The 20520-nt window shown below is 37.6% G+C and overlaps 1 protein-coding gene across 1 annotated transcript in view; it reads left to right on the top strand.

The window, feature by feature from the left end:
- Nucleotides 1-9679, top strand: part of thsd7bb (thrombospondin, type I, domain containing 7Bb) — a 115277-nt gene extending 105598 nt beyond the window's left edge. Inside the window, exons 24-28 of the mRNA XM_036587031.1 lie at nucleotides 4330-4425; nucleotides 5394-5476; nucleotides 5983-6175; nucleotides 8003-8090; nucleotides 8980-9679. Of these exons, the coding sequence (XP_036442924.1) occupies nucleotides 4330-4425; nucleotides 5394-5476; nucleotides 5983-6175; nucleotides 8003-8090; nucleotides 8980-9061 (542 nt within the window). The 3' untranslated portion in view covers nucleotides 9062-9679. The remainder of the gene's footprint in view (nucleotides 1-4329; nucleotides 4426-5393; nucleotides 5477-5982; nucleotides 6176-8002; nucleotides 8091-8979) is intronic.
- Nucleotides 9680-20520: the final 10841 nt, after the last annotated feature.

Here is a 20520-nt window from a genome sequence, read left to right as displayed (position 1 = left end):
AAGACCCAGGCTTCATGATGATGCAAAAATCATGAAGTAAGTTGATTTACATGAAAAGATCACAAATTTGTTGACAGGTTTAATTAAGACACACAGTAGCATCATTCAAGTACTTTGTATCCACTTTATTTTCCATGTTGCTGCTTAATTTTACAAACCTTGGTGACTTTTTTTGAAAAAGTGTGACATTTATGACGAACAGCCAAAAAGTGTAACAAGAAGCAATCGCTAAAGAAGAAAAATAAAATCATACTATCTAAATATGTAGAAAGTAAAGTATTTATACCTTATAAGTTTATAAAAAAGATCAAGCTTAAAGTTAGCTGGGTAAGAAGGAATGTTGCATGATGAGAGAGAACCCTGGTTTAAGAAAGCTGAGAAAGTCATCTGTAATTTAAATTGTAGTTTAAATAATTAGAACTGCAAACAAATGTTCAGTCATCAGCAACACACAAATTATCCAGTTATAAATTTGTATAATTTAGACAGTTTGTGCTAGTCATTGTTGGTGTGGCTTTTAAGCAAGTTAGTGGTGTGGACTTGTTGATTGTGCGCTAATATCTGAAAAGTTTTCTGATCATCACTTTGTAACAAATGTTTCAAAAGCACAGATTGGAATAACATTAGCTGGCCAAGCTGGCAAAACCTATAAATTTAATTGTACAGTATATGACTGTATTAAATTCACTTTACCAATCAAATAATTTTCTCACACTGTTTGCATATTTTGAAATGTTGTATTGTTCTGCCTACAGGGGATTTAAGACCCGTCCAACTGCTTGTAGATCCTGTATTATGTGGTATCTTGTTTGCCTTCCACAGAAGCTCATCAGTGAGGTCATCCCATCTTCAGTTTCTTACTCTGCAGAGAAACTGGGACTTGAGGTGGTGAAAAAAGTGTTATGACAAATGATAGAAATTAAATTTTAAAACAAAATACAGCAGAATAGCAAACTAAACATTCTCATACAACCTACAGAATATTTTACATATGCATTTTGCAGACAACTGCTGTCCCCTTAGATATGGATACATTTCAAGAAAGCATTTTTGTGACAGCTGAAAATCACTATAAATGGATTAGCAAAATCATCTAATCACATCATAATGAAATAAATTACTGTATTATAAGACTAAATATTCTAGATTTTTTCAGAAGTATATACATACCTTTACAAAGTTAGCAACCTGGAGGAGAAACTTCCATGATGTTTCTTCAAATTCTTCTTTCTGTCATATAAATGCATAATTTGAATAGATTAATATGTGGCTTTATATCAGTGTTTTTCTGTGTTAAAACTTACTGGGCGTTGTCTATATTTACTAAACATTTTTGTTCATTTATCCACTTACAAACATCAGAACAGAGTTTTAAAAATACTAATGAATGAATAGCATTACATACCGTGAAGAATGATTTCAGTATTGAGAAAAACTGCATGAAGTCCTGTCTTGTCTCTGTCTTATCAGGCCATTCATGCCAGATTCTCCTCTTGACAGCCAGTGCATCATGACTATGGCATTCTAAACTGTTTTCTAATGGGCAAAACATGTGGAAGTGCATAGGTTGTGGTCAGTATAATGCATAATTGTGGTCAGAACATAAAACAAAACAAAACAGAGCAAATTACAATTACTAATAGTAGTTGCAGTAGAATTGAAATAGCATACTGAATATTGTAAGTATTATGTGTCACATCAAAATAGTGTGATTAGAATTCCATCATTAAATGAGGCAGATAGAAAGAACAGCAGATAATTTTAGGCTTTATACAAATAACAAATAATTTACATTTCACATTAATAAAGACTTAAATTTCATATTAATAAGGACAACATATATGATGATGATGATGATGATGATGATGGACTCAGGACAACACATGATGATGAAGGACTCAGGACAACACATATGATGATGATGTACTCAGGACAACACACATGATGAAGATCATGCCCTCAGGACAACACACATGATGATGAAGGACTCAGGACAACACACATGATGAAGATGATGCCCTCAGGACAATACACATGATGAAGATGATGCCCTCAGGACAACACACTTGATGATGAAGGACTCAGGACAACACACATGATGAAGATGATGCCCTCAGGACAACACACTTGATGATGAAGGACTCAGGACAACACATATGATGATGATGGACTCAGGACAGCACATATGATGATGATGAAGGACTCAGGACAACACATATGATGATGAAGGACTCAGGACAACACAAATGATGATGATGGACTCAAGACAACACACATGATGAAGATGATGCCCTCAGGACAACACAAATGATGATGATGGACTCAGGACAACACACATGATGAAGATGATGCCCACAGGAAAACACAAATGATAATGATGGACTCAAGACAACACACATATGATGATGGACTCAGGACGACACACTTGATGATTGACTCAGGACAACACACATGATGATGAAGGAATCAGGACAACACACATGATGATAAAGGACTCAGGACAACAGACATGATGACAAAGGACTCAGGACAACACACTTGATGATGATGCCCTCAGGACAACACACATGATGATGATGGACTCAGGTCAACATATATGATGATGAAGGACTCAGGACAACACACATGATGATGATGGACTCAGGACAACACACATGATGAAGATGATGCCCTCAGGACAACACACATGATGATGAAGGACTCAGGACAACACACATGATGACGAAGGACTCAGGACAACACACAATGATGATGATGGACTCAGGACAATACACATGATGAAGGACTAAGGACCACACATATGATGGTGATGGACTCAGGACAACACACATGATGATGAAGGACTCAGGACAACACATATGATGGTAATGGACTCAGGACATCACACATGATGGTGATGGACTCAGGACAATACACACAATGATGATGATGGACTCAGGACAACACATATGATGATGATGGACTCAGGACAACACACATGATGGTGATGGACTCAGGACAGCAAACATGATGAAGATGATGCCCTCAGGACAACACACTTGATGATCAAGGACTCAGGACAACACATATGATGATGATGGACTCAGAACAGCACATATGATGATGATGAAGGACTCAGGACAACACACATGACGAAGATGATGCCCTCAGGACAACACAAATGATGATGATGGACTCAAGACAACACACATGATGATGATGGACTCAGGACAACACACTTGATGATTGACTCAGGACAACACACATGATGATGAAGGACTCAGGACAACACACATGATGATAAAGGACTCAGGACAACACACATGATGACGAAGGACTCAGGACAACACACATGATGATGATGTACTCAGGACAACACACATGATGATGATGGACTCAGGTCAACATATATGATGACGAAGGACTCAGAACAACACACATGATGATGAAGGACTCAGGACAACACACATGATGAAGATGATGCCCTCAGGACAACACACATGATGACGAAGGACTCAGGACAATACACAATGATGATGATGGACTCAGGACAACACATATCATGATGATGGACTCACAGCAACACACAAAGACATTAATTTCAATGACTAAACATGTTGTTGAAAACATGCTATTATAGCCTGAATATTTCAGTTTAGCTTATTACTCAATTCATAAAAATACTATTTCTTTCCATTTTGAGCTCACAAAGGACCAAATGAGAAAATAATCTGTTTTTTTGTGATGGAAAAAACTTAACTCTCAAAACTTAACTCTACATTAAAAATAGATACCTTCACAAATTGACATATAATGTACAAATTTACAGATATTATGTTGCTATGCATTGTGGAGCATGGTAACTTTTGTTCTAAGCAGCCAACATTAATAACTTTCATTGTAAGACAGGCTAACTGCTCACCTAGCTAGCTAGCTAACATTTGCTATCTTTCATGGTAAAGTTGTACAAAATTAACAAAACCTACACATATCTGTGCCTAACTACCCATTTTGCAGAAGAAAATAAGCAGGAGTCTGATAGAAGTGTACCTACCTTAAGATTAGAAACTTTAGCAGGTCGGTTAGCTCTGCTGATTTAGCTCCTGATTTAGCTCTGCTCCTTCTTTCAAATTTCTTTTGAAAAGAAAACAGGCTCACACTGATGATGTCACAGACACTAAGAGATTTTTATTGGCTGATGTGTTTTGTTGGCCTCAGGGCTTCATCACAGTTGTTGCCCTCAGGACAGCCGCGACTTGGTAAAATCAGGAGGTGCGGACATACAGTGTAGACACAAGGAGATGTGCTTAATAAAGTTGCTGCTTGATGTATCTGTGTGTTCATGTGCAGGTGGAACATGTCTCAGTTACGAGTGGGTCACTGGTGGATGGAGAAATAATCAGAGAGCTGTGTGGTGCCAGCGGTCTGATGGGGTTAACGTCACTGGTATATTTACATTACTTTTTACATTTATTCTTTTAGCAAACACTTATTCAGAGCGACAAAGTATAAAAATCAAACCAATCGGGGGGCAGGGGAGGGAAGAGAATATGGGGGGATCTATGATACACAAGATTGCTTTGCCTCTTTGAGACTAAACTATAAGAAAGTTGCTTCTAGTTAAGTACATACAAGTGTAGACCTTGAGGATTAAAATAAGTGCTTTTTTAAATATATAAATAAATACCAATGTAAAGGGCAGAATATTATTAAAGAAAATTGAAAAACGATTTAAAAGCAGATGACAGAACAGCGGCAGACAAACTATTTACTTTAAATTATTTTGATGGTATGCAAGTGTTGTGTGCATTTATTGTCCATTGTAAGCCATAAAGGACAAGTGAGAAATAGCACTCTTTTTGTAGTAGCTGATAAACAAATTGACAGATCTTAAGCAGTTATTACAATACTCAGAAAGTATGTCTAAGACTGTTTGGCTAATGGTTTAATTTACTTAATTTCAGTGGTTCCTAATTCAGTTCCACATTGTAAAATGTTTGCATTACAAAAAAATGATGTCCTAGCAAGTAATGTATATGTAAATGTAGTAAATATAACTAAAATTTCTCATTCTGAGATTGTTGTAAGAATATTAGATAAAGATAGAACTTATTAAACTGTAGATTCCAGCTTGTTTTATGGAGTTTTATCTGATGAAAGTGTTTTATTTCATTGCCAGATAATTTGACTTGTTTCATTTTTTTTTTCTTGAAACATGCAAAATTATCTGCATTATTTCTCCAAACAAGTAAAATGATTGTGGTTTTGGCTGCATGATATGGACAGAATACCATATTGCAATTGCATTACTACACCTTGCAGTCACAGTATATCTTCCAATATATTGAAAACATCTATCTATAGAAAATTGAGCATTTATATTTAACTGACATATCTTTGTGTCTTCCCATCAGGAGGGTGTTTCCATCAGAACAAGCCTTCTACTGTCCGTCACTGCCACCCACCCTGCACCAAACCCTTCTCGTTCTGCACACAGGTAACCTTTTCAGAACTGAGGCACTGGGACTGATTTATTCCTTATCCCTTTGTGCCATATCAGCACTGATGATGTGAGAGTAACTGTGAAATGTGGCACCTTTGCGATGATCTTGCTCTTCTGCCTAAAGTTCACCTACAGATGTGTTTCATTTGTAAGTGTTTATTAATTTGTAGAATAACCAATCAGTAGCAACATATGCAAACTTTTGAACAACAGAAAAAAATTTTAAAACATGGAGAAGTAAGATTTCTGCCAGAGGCTGACAGGTTACTGTGTGCGGTGTTATGTGCTAGAGTTTTGCACGATTTCATGTGACAAATTTACAAGCATCACATTCACACATGAGTATTAACATAGCACTCTATTCTGTATAAAAATCTAATGCCCCCAAAAATTACAGTTGCAACAGGAATCAGCTTGTAATCTGAAGTATTACAGCTAATTTTACACACAGCGCAAAGCACAACAGTCCCCCTCTTTTCATCCTTTTCTCTCTTTGTCAGAGTGGGGTTTGTGGTTGTGAGAGGGGTTTCACAGAGGTCATGACATCTCACGGCTTCCTGGACTACTGTACGAGAACACCAGGGCCAGATTATAAGAAAGCAGATGTGAAGACCAGCGCAGGACGCCTAAGGCCCAGCCACGTCCAGCACAAGAACCACCCAAGAGAGTGGGCTCTACAACCCCTCGGCCCAGGTGTGGAAATCAGCATTAATAACAAATTTTGTAAAATAAAGGCATCAAAGAGGGTTTTTTAGAGAGATGCAATAAGCTTACAATGGTTACTTCTTTGAAGCAGTGCTTCTCAAAGCCAGTCCTCAGGTCCCACCAGACGGTCCACATTTTTGCTCTTTCATAACTCCTAACACATAGTAATAGAGTCAGATTGTTCCATATCTGGTAGCAATGATGACTGATTTAAGAAAAAAAAAAAAAATTGCAAACGAGATATAAGAGTGTGAATAACTTTTTGAAATTTAAAGAACCTCCACATAATGAAAAGGTTCTATACCAATTAAAGTTGTTCCAAGCAGGTGCACACAAGGCAACTCAATAATCCAATAACATACATACATACATCATCTAAACCGCTTATCCTTCTGGGTCGCGGTGGGGTGCTGGAGCCTATCCCAGCTGTCATTGGGCGGAAGGCAGGATACACCCTGGACAGGTCGCCAGTCCATCGCAGGGCTAATCCAATAACAGGAAAATCAAAAAACAAAGACAATGGCTCAGAAATGTATAAGGGAACTGCAAGATTTTCCAACACAGACACAAACACCAGTGTATAAGTGTGTGAGCTACACTGTTAGAAATGAAGGTTCTGTTCAGGTACATTTTTCGTTCATCAAGATACAAACATGTTTGTATGTTCCCTCAAAGGTACAACAGTCCAATTGTGTACCTTAAATAAGTTTTTCCCAGGTGAAAAGTACATATTTGTACCTTTTCATAACCTAATGTTTTAAAACAGAACAATGAAATAAAAAGCCTGGAGATGAGACGGGGTGAGTCAGCACAACTTAGACAACATCATTTCAATGGATTATGGTACAATTATGTTCCCTGACTAAAGGTACTGAGATGTATCCTTAAGTGTACAACCCCAGCGACAAGAGGGGTACTGCCCCGGTGACAGTTTCATACATTTTTTTCTGAGAGTGTAATGAGTCCAGCAATAAACTGCAGACATGTGTGGTCATGAGAGGTTGGAGCTTGAGCTGGAGTTGGCCAGTTCCAGACAGGAGAGTCCATGTGCAGTCTCCATAGAGGGAAGAAACCATGACAGAGCGCCCCCACATTAGCGGGAGGCTCCTGAAGTGCAAGGTGGGCCTGGACCATGGAGATGCATGGAAAACAGTGTCTAGTTGAGTGTCCAGAAGAGAGGGCTGTCCAGCAAAGAGGGTGGGGTAGAGGCAGAACCAGCCGCGGAAGTAGGAGTTAACAGAACCGTCATAGATGGTGAATCATTGTACACTCTCTTAGAAAAAGGTACGAAACTGTCACTGGGGCAGTTCCCCTCTTGTCACTGGGGTGGTACCCTCAAGGGTACATCTCAGTACCTTTAGCCAGAGAACATAATTGTACCATAATCCATTGAAATTATACTTTCTAAGCTGTACTGACTGCACACCCCCCGTCTCGTCTCCAGACTTTTTATTTTATTGTTCTGTTTTAAAACATTAGGTTATGAGAGGGTACAAATATATACTTTTCCACTGGGAAGACATATTTAAGGTTCACAATTCGACCTCAAAACCACTGTTGTACCTTTGAGGGTACATTTACATTGTTTGTACCTTAATGGTACAGAGAAAACACAAAATATACAGTGCATTAAATCCTTAAGACTTTAAACAGGTGGGCTACTGACTGGTAAGTTTTGTTCAAACTTTTTGCTAAAGACAGACTGTTTGCCATTCTGTATCTATGGCATGAAGGTAACCAGTTTTAGATGCAAATTTGGTCACAGATCAGCAAGGGTAATTTCTGTACAGCTGCTTTCTCTGTGTTAATTGCCAGATGGACGGGTCAGGCTGTGGGTGTACGGGCTGATGGCGGCGGGCTTCATCATGATTCTCCTCATCATCACAATGTCCTTTCTGCTGTGGTGAGTAGAGTTCCCTTTTAAATTGTACATTTCCACTTTAAGCACCAATCTAAATCTAAAGATTATCAAATTTAAGATTAATGAAACTGGATTGGAAGCCTGTTTAGAGTACTTTATAGTAATGCGCTACCCTCTAGTGGTGGACACTGCAAGTGCAAGAAATATGTTGAGAAGTCTAGTATGTGGCAATATATGGATTTCAAATATGTTACATATATGCCAACATATTTAAAATGGGGCTTTTTCAAACATGGGGAAGACGTATAGACGTACAGCGTATACATGTAACACATATGTTGCTTCTGTCGGAACAAAACTTCTCCAAAAAAATCTCCAAAAAGGTAACTTTACAGGACAAGGAAAAATTCTTACCTCTTGATGGAAATAAATGGAGAAATTTGTTTTTCTAATGAATTTGGACCACTTCTGTTGTTCTATTCATCATGAAATTTTGACACAACAAGGGCAACTGCCAAAAAACGGAGATACAAGGTTTTGTCCCGACAGCAGCGGTATTCACTGATATATGACAGAAAACATTACTGCTATATGTATGATATATATGTTATGCTTTATATAATATAACATAAGGTTTTTATGCACCTTCTTGGTATAATCGCTATAAAACTAAACTCTAAAAACATGCACGTTGTAAGCTGTGCAATAAAATCATTACATTAAAAACCAAAATATTGATCCCTGGCATAACTTAAATAATTTAACATTTAAAAGCTAATAGATAATATATTAACAATTAAAACTGTACTAGGATGTATTGTGTCTCTCTCTTGATATATGTGCATTTATGGCCATACATCAGATGTCCGTATGGGACTACTTAATGCTCTGCTCTGATGTGTACTCTATACCTTTGTGTGTTTTCTCCCAGTAAAAACCCTAAGGACAGTCCAAACGCTGGCAGCACCCAAAAGGCTCTGGCACTGGCCTACGATGGAGATGCAGACATGTGATTCTATTCTGTCACTGGACCACGACTCCAGCTTATGCAACTCCTGAGACCTCCTGAGTAGGTCATTCCAGCTGCAGCAAAAAAGATTTCAAGAACACAAAAGTCAAAGACACCATGCTGTTTTGAACCAAGCCTTGTGCCTCTACATGTAATATGTGGGTTTTGGTGGCTAATCCTTTAGAGCAGTTTTGGATGAGTGTAATCAGCTTTGATTATCACAAAACAGAGAACTGTTGCAAAAGAGAATGTAGATCTGATGTGATCGGTACGTTTTCCTTCAGCATTTGCAAACATTGTAATGTGACGTGTGAGGAGAAAAACGAGTGAGTCCATTTTTGTCGAAGCAGCTTCCCTTTATGCACTATGTTAGTGCAGTATAAAGTGTAACACTCTATATTAGTGCGTTGTCTTTCGGTCTTTACATTGTAAACTTACATTTAATTGTTGTTTTTTATGATGTCACATGTTGCTGGCTGATTATTCTTGGGCCCTTTTGGTTTTTTAATCTGATTTTCACTGACAGTGACTGAATTGCATAGTTGCATTGAATACCGAAATTTCATTGGGTGCTGCTGTGGCCTAATTGAACCCTAAAGCCAAAATTCAATCAGAAATGCTTAAAAAAAGGCCCATGAGGATCAGCAATAGTTAGATAACTCTTTTGTGATAATGTATGTTGTAACTGTGTCTTAAGCGGTTTCTAAATAAATCTGAGAATTCTGAGAAAACGCTGAAATTACTTTCTGTATTGCCATTCATTCAGTACCAGTACTGTGCAAAAGTCATAGACCACCCTTCATTTATTTAATTTCTTTTCAGAATGACCAGTAAGTACAAGTTTTCAGTACATTTTTTCACGTGATTATATCGACAATCCACTTGTATGAGGAAGGCAAAAGACCTGGTACGTTGCCAAAACTGTCACCAGCAGATAAACAGTACTTAACACTTTGATCTTTGAGAGATAAGAGAAAATCTACCTCCCCTGTTGCTTCAGAGCTGAAAGAATTCATAGGTGTCACTATCCACAAAAGCCATTACAGAGAAAAGGAAACAGACAAAAAAGAAAAAAACTTACAATTTAAAGAAGCTGTTGGTCTTCTCAGAACAAACGGAATGGCCACCCCAGAGTCTAGACCTCAACATCAATGAATGTGTTTGGAATTACTTGGATAATAAGAAGCAGAAAATGTAACCAACTTCTAAGACTGAACTTTGGAGGTGTAGAAAAAAATATTTCTTTGGAAAACTGAAAGCAAGTCTTTTAAAAAGATTGGAAGCTGTAATGAAGGCAAAGAGTGGAAACACTACATTGAAAATTTTGATATCATCTTTAGTTGCTAAGGCTTCTTTGTATTTTTCTGTTAAAAATACTGTACTGCTATTAAACGAGACATTGCTTTCATGCAAGTTGTGATGCTTTTTTTTCCAGCTGTTGTCAGCCACAGCCATACCATACATAAGTTGAGTTTTCCTCTAAGCTTGCTCTCTAACCAGGCACACTTCAAAGGGGTCTCTCTCTCTCTCTCTCTCTCCCAGGACAGTTTCTAGCCCCACCCTCTATAATTAGAGTCCATAGCAAAATGAACAGAGTTCTTGAACACGCTACATTTTCTTCTTTTTTTCCTGGATACTGAAATTACATGAATGAGGCGTGATCTTTGACTATTGCACAATACAGTACATTTTTAATGTGACCTCACTCTGTATACAGTTGAAATGTGAGTATATTTAACTCAACACTCTACAGCATGTGAAAAGCTAGAGTGAATCTTGTAGGACACCTTGTTTTTCACCCCATTTTGGCTGAAGTGTATAACAAACAGAACAGAGAATGACTTCAAATCAGAGGACAGATATTCAAAGCTCTTGTAGGCAGCGATGTACGCTAGCCAAAGCAGCCCAAACCCAGCTGCATCTTTCTGCTAATTTAATTTTGTGATTTATTCTGTCAGATTCTCTTCCGTCTGGTGTGAAATTAAGTGAAGGCGTCACTGAGGATTGCGCGAGCCACCCCATGACTGCTGTGTTCTGTCATCTTCCATCAGTCACACACAGCTGAACTGGACCAAGCTCAGTGGTCAAGCTGAGATGAAGCGGCATCTTGCAATTAGTAGGTTCATTAATTATGTGTGAGATCAGGTACATGCAGGTGGGGAACAGCTGTGCAAGCACACAAGTGCCACTAGGTGGCAATATTATGCAGGCTGAAAACACCTGACCTCATGTTGACAAAAATAGGCCACACTTTGGCCTGTCACATCAGTACCAGGGTTATACACTCATCGTCCACTTTATTACAACACCTACCTTGCTCCTCTCCTCAATGACCACTTTATGAGGGCCATCAACCTTATAGGACCTATTCAGCACTTAACTGCCAAGTGGTCAATGCCATCCAATCAGATTTAGCCGTCCTACCTAACATATTTAACCAATGCAATTCTGATTAACAATATTATTCTACAAACACTCTTAGTGAGCTAACCTGGTGGAAATGTAAGTACATTTAGCAATGGTCAGTTAGCAAAACAGTAGGCTGAACATCATCGTCATGCAAGGCTGTCAAATTTAGTAAAATCCCATTTCCATTCAGGCCTACTGTATGAAAAAATGTTTGTTTAAGCTTTTTGAGTTGTAAAAGCTGCTTCTGGCTAATGGCTAGAAAAACCAGCATGGCTCATCACCAGCATATGTTGTGTTTTGGATGCTGCTATGCTGGTCAGCAGCAATGGACGGTGATATGCTGATCACCACCAAAACCTGCATATGCGTTGTTTTGATGCTGGTATGCTAATCAACCAGCATGGCCATGCTGGGGTGGCCAGCCAAACCAGAACCAGACCAGCACTAGACCAACATAAACCTGTGTAGGCCAGTATAGACCTGCTTAGACCGGCATGAAATGCTTGTTGGTCTTTGCTGGAATTACTTTCAAATGGCAAATATTCTAGGCTAATTAAAGGTGAAGCATAATAAACAAATATATTCAGCATGTTAATCACCATAAAACAGCAAAAAGGATTCAATATGTACTTACATGATTGTGAAAATCGATAGCATGATTTGAAGAGGAGAGCTCCCTCACTATGTAATTGCAAATTGTAGCCCATCTGTTGTAATGCACCATTAATCAGCTACACTCTACACTATTCACTGATGAGTTTCCAACCATAGGACCACCGCTGACAAGAATTTTTTTGTGTGGTGGACACAGCAGTACTGGTATGAGTGTTTTTGCAAGTGTAACTGCCTGGCTGAGCACTACTCAAAAATAAATAGCCAAGAGCAGCTCTAGCCAACTGATGAAGAGTTAGACGATAGCTAACCCCTCTTTTAGAGCTAGGCCTTCAGTTTGTTAATTTCAGTAATGTTAATTTCTGCTAGCAGCCTTAAGGGATTCTAGTAGTACGGCCGCTCTAGATTTAACAAGGATTTTGAAGCTTGTGAAAGACATTCTATGTTTTATTTGAAGCTTTTAGCAAACATATTAACATATATTTTTCCTTGTAGCAATTTTACAGCGACTCTCTCAGTAAAGAGTCCTGGCATAGAGCTGCCGCCACTGTTTTCCATTTCTAACAGCTGACTGAAATGCATTAGTCAGGCTACCACTCATATCAGATCAGTCAGTGACAGATCTAGGACTGCTCACAAAATTAGTCCCACCTATTGGATATCAAAACATGATTCCACTGTAAGTTGGATGATGTTAGGCCATGTTAGGCCCTCAGGGGTTGATATTAGGCCATGTTAGGCCACAGTCACTTGGCTGTGTCTACCTAGATACCACAGACAAAAAATGTTGCTAATTTTCCATTGGGCATTTTAGGAATTTAACCATTTTGTTTCCAACCAAAACTTACTGTGATAATTATATTTAAAAAAATAAAAAATATATATTTTTTTATTTGACTGAAATAATTAGGACTTCTCTGAAGGCCCAGAAGGTCACCAGGGTTCCCTACTACCTTACACATTTGCATGGTGAAATAGGCTACTGTACACCAGTAAAGTGGACCTACAAGGTACAGTCGTTTGCAAAAGTTTGGGTGCCGCTGTCAAATGACATGTTTTGCTGTTTCTTTAAGTGAAAATAAGTACACATCCTCTACAGTGAACACACCTCTGCACATTTTAATATAAGATTACTGTTAATTTGCTGAATTTAATATATTGGGGAAAGAAATAAAACAAAATGTGACCTGTGCAAAAATTGGAGCACATTTTTTATATAAAACATGTTTTCCCCAATTTATTTATCTCAGTAAAAAATCTTAAAAAATCAAAAAAAAATCAAAAAAAGTCATTTGAATGAGGGTGTTCAAACTTCTGCTTACAATACGTAAGAATTTCTAATGAAGTAAACAGAAGTGAGTTTCTTAAAATGGGAACTGGATTCTGGATTAAAAGGCAAGGATAATGCTTTGGTTAGCTTTCAACAAAGGGAAAGTTCATCCAGTTTTCATTTGTGGAAAGAAAGAAGCTACAAGGTAGAAGAGAACATAGCTGAAATTCACTCAGTAAACAACCTTCCTTCATCCTCTGGTGACATCTGTATTCTGCACAGCGCTCACAATTGACAAGAGCAAATAGAATCCACACATTTGAAGCAGAGTTTTAGACTGGGTGCAGCGCTCGCCTGAGGTGGTTTGAAGCTCCAGCCGTGTAAACGCACCGATGGAGGTCTGCGATAAGCCTCCCCCAAACACAGATATGAAATTGGGTACATTGATTTATGAGGCAAGGTAAAAGGGACCTATTATCCTCCAAAAAGTTAATATTGAAGGCCATTTGGTCATGGAATAATTTTATCGCTAGCTGGAGTCACTGCAAGATTCATAAATCATCATTTATTTACAAATGCGCCACAAAACATTGGACTTTTTGAGATATTTTCTTATCTTTCATGTTCATTCTGCAGTATTTTTAATTAATTGCACTGCCCATCAAAAGTTATATTCAGAATATATCAGAATACTTTTAAAATTTTCTGACTTTAATTTTCAATTTTCCTGTTCAAAAAAAATTATTGCAAAGCTTTTATTAACATAAAACAACTATTTACAAATTATTTGGGTTTATTTTGCAACACTCTGCTTCACGTTCATCAGTCTTGGTATGAATAGTTTGTACGTAAATAATAATTTGACATTTATTTCAACTATTAAAATACATATTTAATAATCTTTTGCTTCAAAGGTGGTTTATACATCTGATAGTTTTAAGTGCTGACATCACCATAAGCATATAACATGTGTTCTTTGTCATTATTCCCAAAATAGTACAATTTTAAAACTGAATATGTTACATAAAATTACCCCCACACTCCTAAATATCAAATTTTCCTAATAGTCTTGCAGGTTAATTTCTTGGAAGAACCTTTAGCTGGTAGAGAACCTTTACTTTGTGTGGCAGCTTTTTGCAAAAGCTTGCAGAAGTTGTACACAAAAGTTTTGGCCCCCCTGGCCACATGACGTTTTGTTGATTTTCTGAGTGATAACAAGTACAGATCCTCCACAAAGAACATACTCCTGCCCATTTTAACATAAACATAAAATATAAAATGGGGACTGTGTAAAAGTTTTAACATTATGACGCATTTAGTTTGTTTCCAATATGTGAAACTCATAGAGGATGTGTTAGTTTATAAAGCATGTCATTTGACAAACCGGCACAACTGCACAAAAATGGGAATCTTTGAAGGGAAACAAAAGTGGTTCTTCTATGGCATTGCTCCAAAGCACCTTTATTTTTGAAAGACCCGTAAATAGAAAAACAAATTTTACTCATTCGTTGTATACAAACCCAATTCCAAAAACGTTAGGTAAACATTAGGTAGGACGTTAGGTGAAATGTAATTAAAAAACAGAAAGTAGTGATTTGTAAATCCACTTTGACTTGTATTTAAACGAAAACAGTACATAAACAAGATATGTAATAGTTTGCTTTTTCAACTTAACTGTTTTTTGTAAATATACACCCATCCTGAAATTGATGAGCTGCTACTGAAAAGATATGACATACATTCATATGGATGCACAGCAGAAGACTGAAAAATGGAAACAAACTGTGCTTTCAAAACTGCACCATTTAGTTTCTTCAGTCCCCAAATGATTATTAAGTGCTGTTAAATGGAAAGATGATGTAACACAGTGGTAAACATGCTCCTGTCATAACTTTTCAGGAATGTGTTGCAGGTATGTATATTAACAAAGAACAACGAAGTTCATAGCGTAAATCACCAAATATCATGTTTTGTACTGTTTTCAATTAAATACAGGTCAAACAGAGTTTACAAATCACTGCTTTCTAATTTCATTGGCTTTCAAATATCATCCCAAAGTGTTTGATGTAGTATGTAAACGTTATTAAAGGTTAGTCCCTGTATAGCAACTAAGCTGCATCAACAGCCCATCTTGAATTCAGTGTTTTTATGATGTCACAGAAAACAATGCATTTACATATATCTGCTCATTCAGCTTGCAGTAGTTCAGTCCCACCCATTCACATTAAAGTTATAAGGAGTGTTTTAGCTCCCACTGCTTTTTCAATTAAGCTGAGAATACAGAGAATCAAATCAGGTCTTAAAGGTACACACAGTAAACAAAACACCCTGTTTAATCCTAAAAGAGAGGTTAGAAAATCATCATGTTAAAGGAATTAAATGTGTTACACCATACATGGCAAATAAACTGCAAGAAAAATGCAGAATACAGCCCCTTTAAGAATGCAGGTAGATAGTTGATAGACCTAAAGACCCCTATATTGACTGTTTTAACATACATGTCTAGCACAGACACCCCTATCTTAAAGCCACCCCTCCTTCTCTCCTTCGCCTGCCCTATCTTCCAGGACACCCCGCACCTCCCTTCCCTCCTCTCTCCTTTATCACTCTGCTCCCCCCGTTCTCTCCTCCTCTTCCTCTGTCTGGAGAGCACTGCATTAGAGAGAGAAGAGAGAGGAAGCACTCTCTCGCTCAGTGTCTCTGCGAGGCTTATCAGATGAGATAAGGCAGCGAGCGCAGGTCCTAATAGCATCTCGCCACTGCTGGATTCTCCCCACGCACGCCAGGGAACAAACAAACACATCGTCCAGCTGCAGGCCCATACATCACTGCCCCCCAGAGTCCAGCTCCTCACTCCCTGCAGCATGCAGCACCTGCCCACTGGGCTGGCGCTTTCATTACACCCAGCACTCTCCACTCACGTTTGGAAACTCGAGGATGATCATGTTGTGTGACTAGAAAAACACTGTTGGGAATTCACCTTCAGCATACACTTTCACACCATTCAGACAACTGATTGCCTGTAAGTAGGAGGGCTAAAACTAATAATTAGTCCTAATCAATTCATCTATTGACCATTATTCAATTAATCAACTGATCAAACTATGAAGCCATTCTGCCGTTACCTCACTTTGCCCCATTACAATCCTGTCTTCCTTTAAAATTTGTCTGAGCAACAAGCAATTCTTCTTTTATGGTGCAATGAAACAGTAAAAGTCATATTGCCCCCAATGATTCATCTAGTGCACTGCAATCTGCTGGAATCACAGCCTGTATCATATGAACATTATGGGTTGCTTCTGTTTTTGAAAGGGTCTATCTCACTGCAAACCAAAATTAAAGAGCTCATATTGTGCAAAACTGATTTTTTAAAATAAAAGACTGATATCTTACATAAGCATTGCTATGTTTCGAAATGTACATTCATTGTCCAGCCCATTCGGGACCATATATAGAAACTAAGCTGCAAAACAGCCTGTATAGAATATTGTTTCTGTGAACAATAGAATATTGTTTCTGTGATGTCACAAAAACACATTTACACATATCTGCTTATTCAGCCTACAGCTCTGACCATTCAGGCTGAAGTTGTAAGGGAGTGTTTCAACCTGCTTTTTGAATGAGATACAGTACAGGGCAGCCAATCAAAACAGAGATCATTTACATATATCAGTGTTAAAGGCATGGTAGCAAAAACAGCCTGTTTAATTCTAACAGATAAAGACTGGTTGATGGTAAATGGTCATGTAGAAATGAATTATGACCAATATAATTCTGAGTGGATTTCAGGGTGGAAAAACGAAATGCAAGAAAAGTGAGGGATATGGACTGTTCAAAGGGTCTATATCACTGAAAACTGAATTTGATGCAGTTTTCTAAACACTATTAAAGGTAAACATTCATGCCCCAGTCTATGCAGTCAAATGTGGAAACAATATATGTCAAGAAAGCCCATGCATGTATATACAGTGCTGTGCAAAAGTCTCAGGCGCTTAAACAGATTGTTTAAACCCATTCATCTGGACAAAAAGTGCATTTTCACTTGTAAAAACATCGAGTAACATTAGAATAAATGCAAACATTAACGCAGTAAAAAGTAATATGAATTTCTTGTTATCTTTTGAGCTTGTAGAAAAATAAGGGCTTGGTTTAGATTTTTCCAGCCATCACACCTGATTTATGTGTAAATGCTATTTGTACTTATTCTGGACTTATTCTGTTTTTCTGAGCAAAAGTGCTTACTGCCCAGATAAAAAGCTTTTTAAATATATTCTTCTCTCTGAATGTAATATAATTCAGCCTACAGCAGTTTAGCCTCACCTATGAAGTTAGAAGGTGTGTTTCTGTCTGGAATGCTGCATAAATAGGACAAATGATGATTTATATCCATTATCAGTTCATTGAAATTCTGTCAAAAGTGTAGATTCTAATTTTTCAATCGACATCACATTTGTGTTTGTCAGTGGAAGAGAAGATATTTTATTATGATATGATTTTTTAATGGACTTTTCAGTGGGCCTGTCACAATTGTTACATAATTGCAAACAATAAGAAGCCTTCTTCAATAAGAGCAAGTATTTGAAATGATCGCAGTTTTATTATGGCAGAATGTGTTTGCTTAGATTTTCTCTCATGAAGAATATGAAGGTTTGCATAACTGTGCACATAGTGCTGTGTAACTGTAGACATTGTGTGTGTGTATGTATGTATGTGTGTGTGTGTGTGTGTGTGTGTGTGTGAGAGTGTGTGTGTGTGTGTGTGTATGTCTATTATTGATTTAGCAGTAAAACCAGTGATAACTACTAAGTAAATATAGATAGCAAGTAAGGTAATCAGCCACTTGAGCCAATTTAGGCTTGTACTATGTTAGTTTTAAACAATGACCAAGAAAATTAAATCATTAATTGTAATCAATCATCAGTCAAGTTTTCATAATCCTGCCATGAGTTTGTCATTGATTGACATTTAAAAGGGGAATTCCACTGTTTTTTTTAAATGTCTGCTTCATTAAACTATCAAAATAAAAATAAAGTCATTCGCAATGGTTTGCTGTGCAATACACCATTCTAGAGAAATTACGGAGTCAAAATTTTTCACAGTGGTGGTGATAGGAACCAGACGTCTGAAGAATTCAATGCCTTTAAAAGCTCCCTCATGGAAACCTAAATACTATGTGCTTTTTTTATTTATATGTTTATTTATTTTATGTTTTATTTGAGTTTTATTATTCATCTGCTGATGCATGCCCTGCTGTTTCTCCTTTCTTGCTGGATGAATTTTATGCAATTGAGCCTATCCCCAGCCAATTAGATTGTTGATGTGAGGCCACTTGTGTCACACCCAGTTTTCAGGCAACATGCTCGCATCTAGTGAGAGATTATTACGATGTACAAAATACAGGCTGCACCCTACAAAAAGTACACATGGGTTTTGATATGCTCAAATTTTAAATATTAAAAAGCTTTGTTGCTTCCTTATTTTTCTGTTATTGTTTTTTTTAGCATTTGCTGTTAATTAACCCTGAAATCTGGGGGTTTGGCACCCCTACATCCCTCGACCTTAGATGGTGGAAACATACAGGCACAGTAAGGCAAAATGGCAAAATAGTCCCCAAAGAAAACTTTTTTTCTCCCCCAATTTACCCCATTTCAGCACTATCAACATTATATATATATATATATATATATATATATATATATATATGTGTGTGTGTGTGTGTGTGTGTGTGTGTGTGTGTCTGTGTGTGTCTGTGCGTATATCCCTGGTTCCTATCACCCCCACTGTCAAAAAATCTCATATAAAAATATTTCTCTGTTTAAAAGGGAATGCCACCAATTTTTCAAAATTTGAAACATTGGTAGAATTTCCCTTCAGAACATAAGAAAGTATAAATACAGACTTAACCCTGATGATGCAGAATGTAAACTGAATGTAAAGGTAATTAACTGTATCAGTATATATGTATGTAATAATGTAATTGGGCAACTGCACTTAAACAGCATAGCAATATATGCTGTAATTACTGTAGACCAGCTATAATTGCTCTAGACTTGTAAGAGCAGAGACTCTACAGAACCAGGAGTGAGTGAGGACCACTAAGCATTATAAAACTGAATGTGACCACCGCAGGCGGACAAAGCACTGAGAGAAAAAAGGCGGGGGAGGGTGTGGGGAGAGGAGGAAAGGCAGAGATGTCTCCTTACTTTCCTAACTCCATCCTTTATTTCATTAAAAGCCTTTTCCAGCTCCTCCGCTCTCGCCTGATGGCTCCAGAGAGAGAGTGTAATTGTGCACGGGAAATTAAGTCTGCCACTTGCTACACTATTTAAAGTACTCACCCTACAGGGATGAGGAGTGTTCCTCTTTACCTAATAACAACTTAGCATTTTTCTACACACACACACACACACACACACACACACACACACACACACACACACATAAATACACATGCAGCCTTTTGCTTTCCATCCACATCTCCAGCTTCTGATTCTCATGCAAATACAAACGAAGCACACAAGTGTTTTTTAACTCTTAGAAGTTGCAGTTGCCACCAGCAGAAACAACAGCATGATGTGATTTTATATTAATTCTCATTTGCTGCTCATTGAAACAAGCCGAGAAATTCTGTCAAAAGTGTGAATGCTAAACTTTCAGTGGATAACACATTTGTGTTTGTTGAAAGTTGTTTTTTGTGGAAGGAAAAAACATCGTTCACAGTTTGACCGTGTGTTTGCTGTTTGTTATTATCAAAAAAATTATCACTCTTTACCCTTGACTTTACCATTGATGGTGAAAACGTAATAGGGATAGACAGCCTTCGCCTTGTCAACAACGAACGGTCCAGCAATCAAGAAGTACAGCACAGATTGGCAAAGAAGAGGAAGCTTGAAAAGATCTTCAAATGTAAATGTAAATCAAGATCAACGGATGCAAAAGCTGGACAATGAAAAGGCAGGACAGGAAAAATATTGATGCTTAAGTACTCTTCTGTAGGTTGAGACTTTTGTGAGTACTTTGGACAAACAAATAGATCTTTGACCAAATCAAGCCTCGCTTCTTATTCAAAGCCCAGATAACCAAACGGAAGCTCTTACTGAGAACATATTATAAGCATAACTTATTCATTCACAGTTACAACAGTTGGGTGTGTAACAGCTGAAGGTAAAAGA

This window comes from Colossoma macropomum, unplaced genomic scaffold, assembly GCF_904425465.1.
Source record: "Colossoma macropomum unplaced genomic scaffold, Colossoma_macropomum, whole genome shotgun sequence".
NCBI classification, from domain to species: domain Eukaryota; kingdom Metazoa; phylum Chordata; class Actinopteri; order Characiformes; family Serrasalmidae; genus Colossoma; species Colossoma macropomum.
This window is presented reverse-complemented; position numbering and strand designations above follow the sequence as displayed.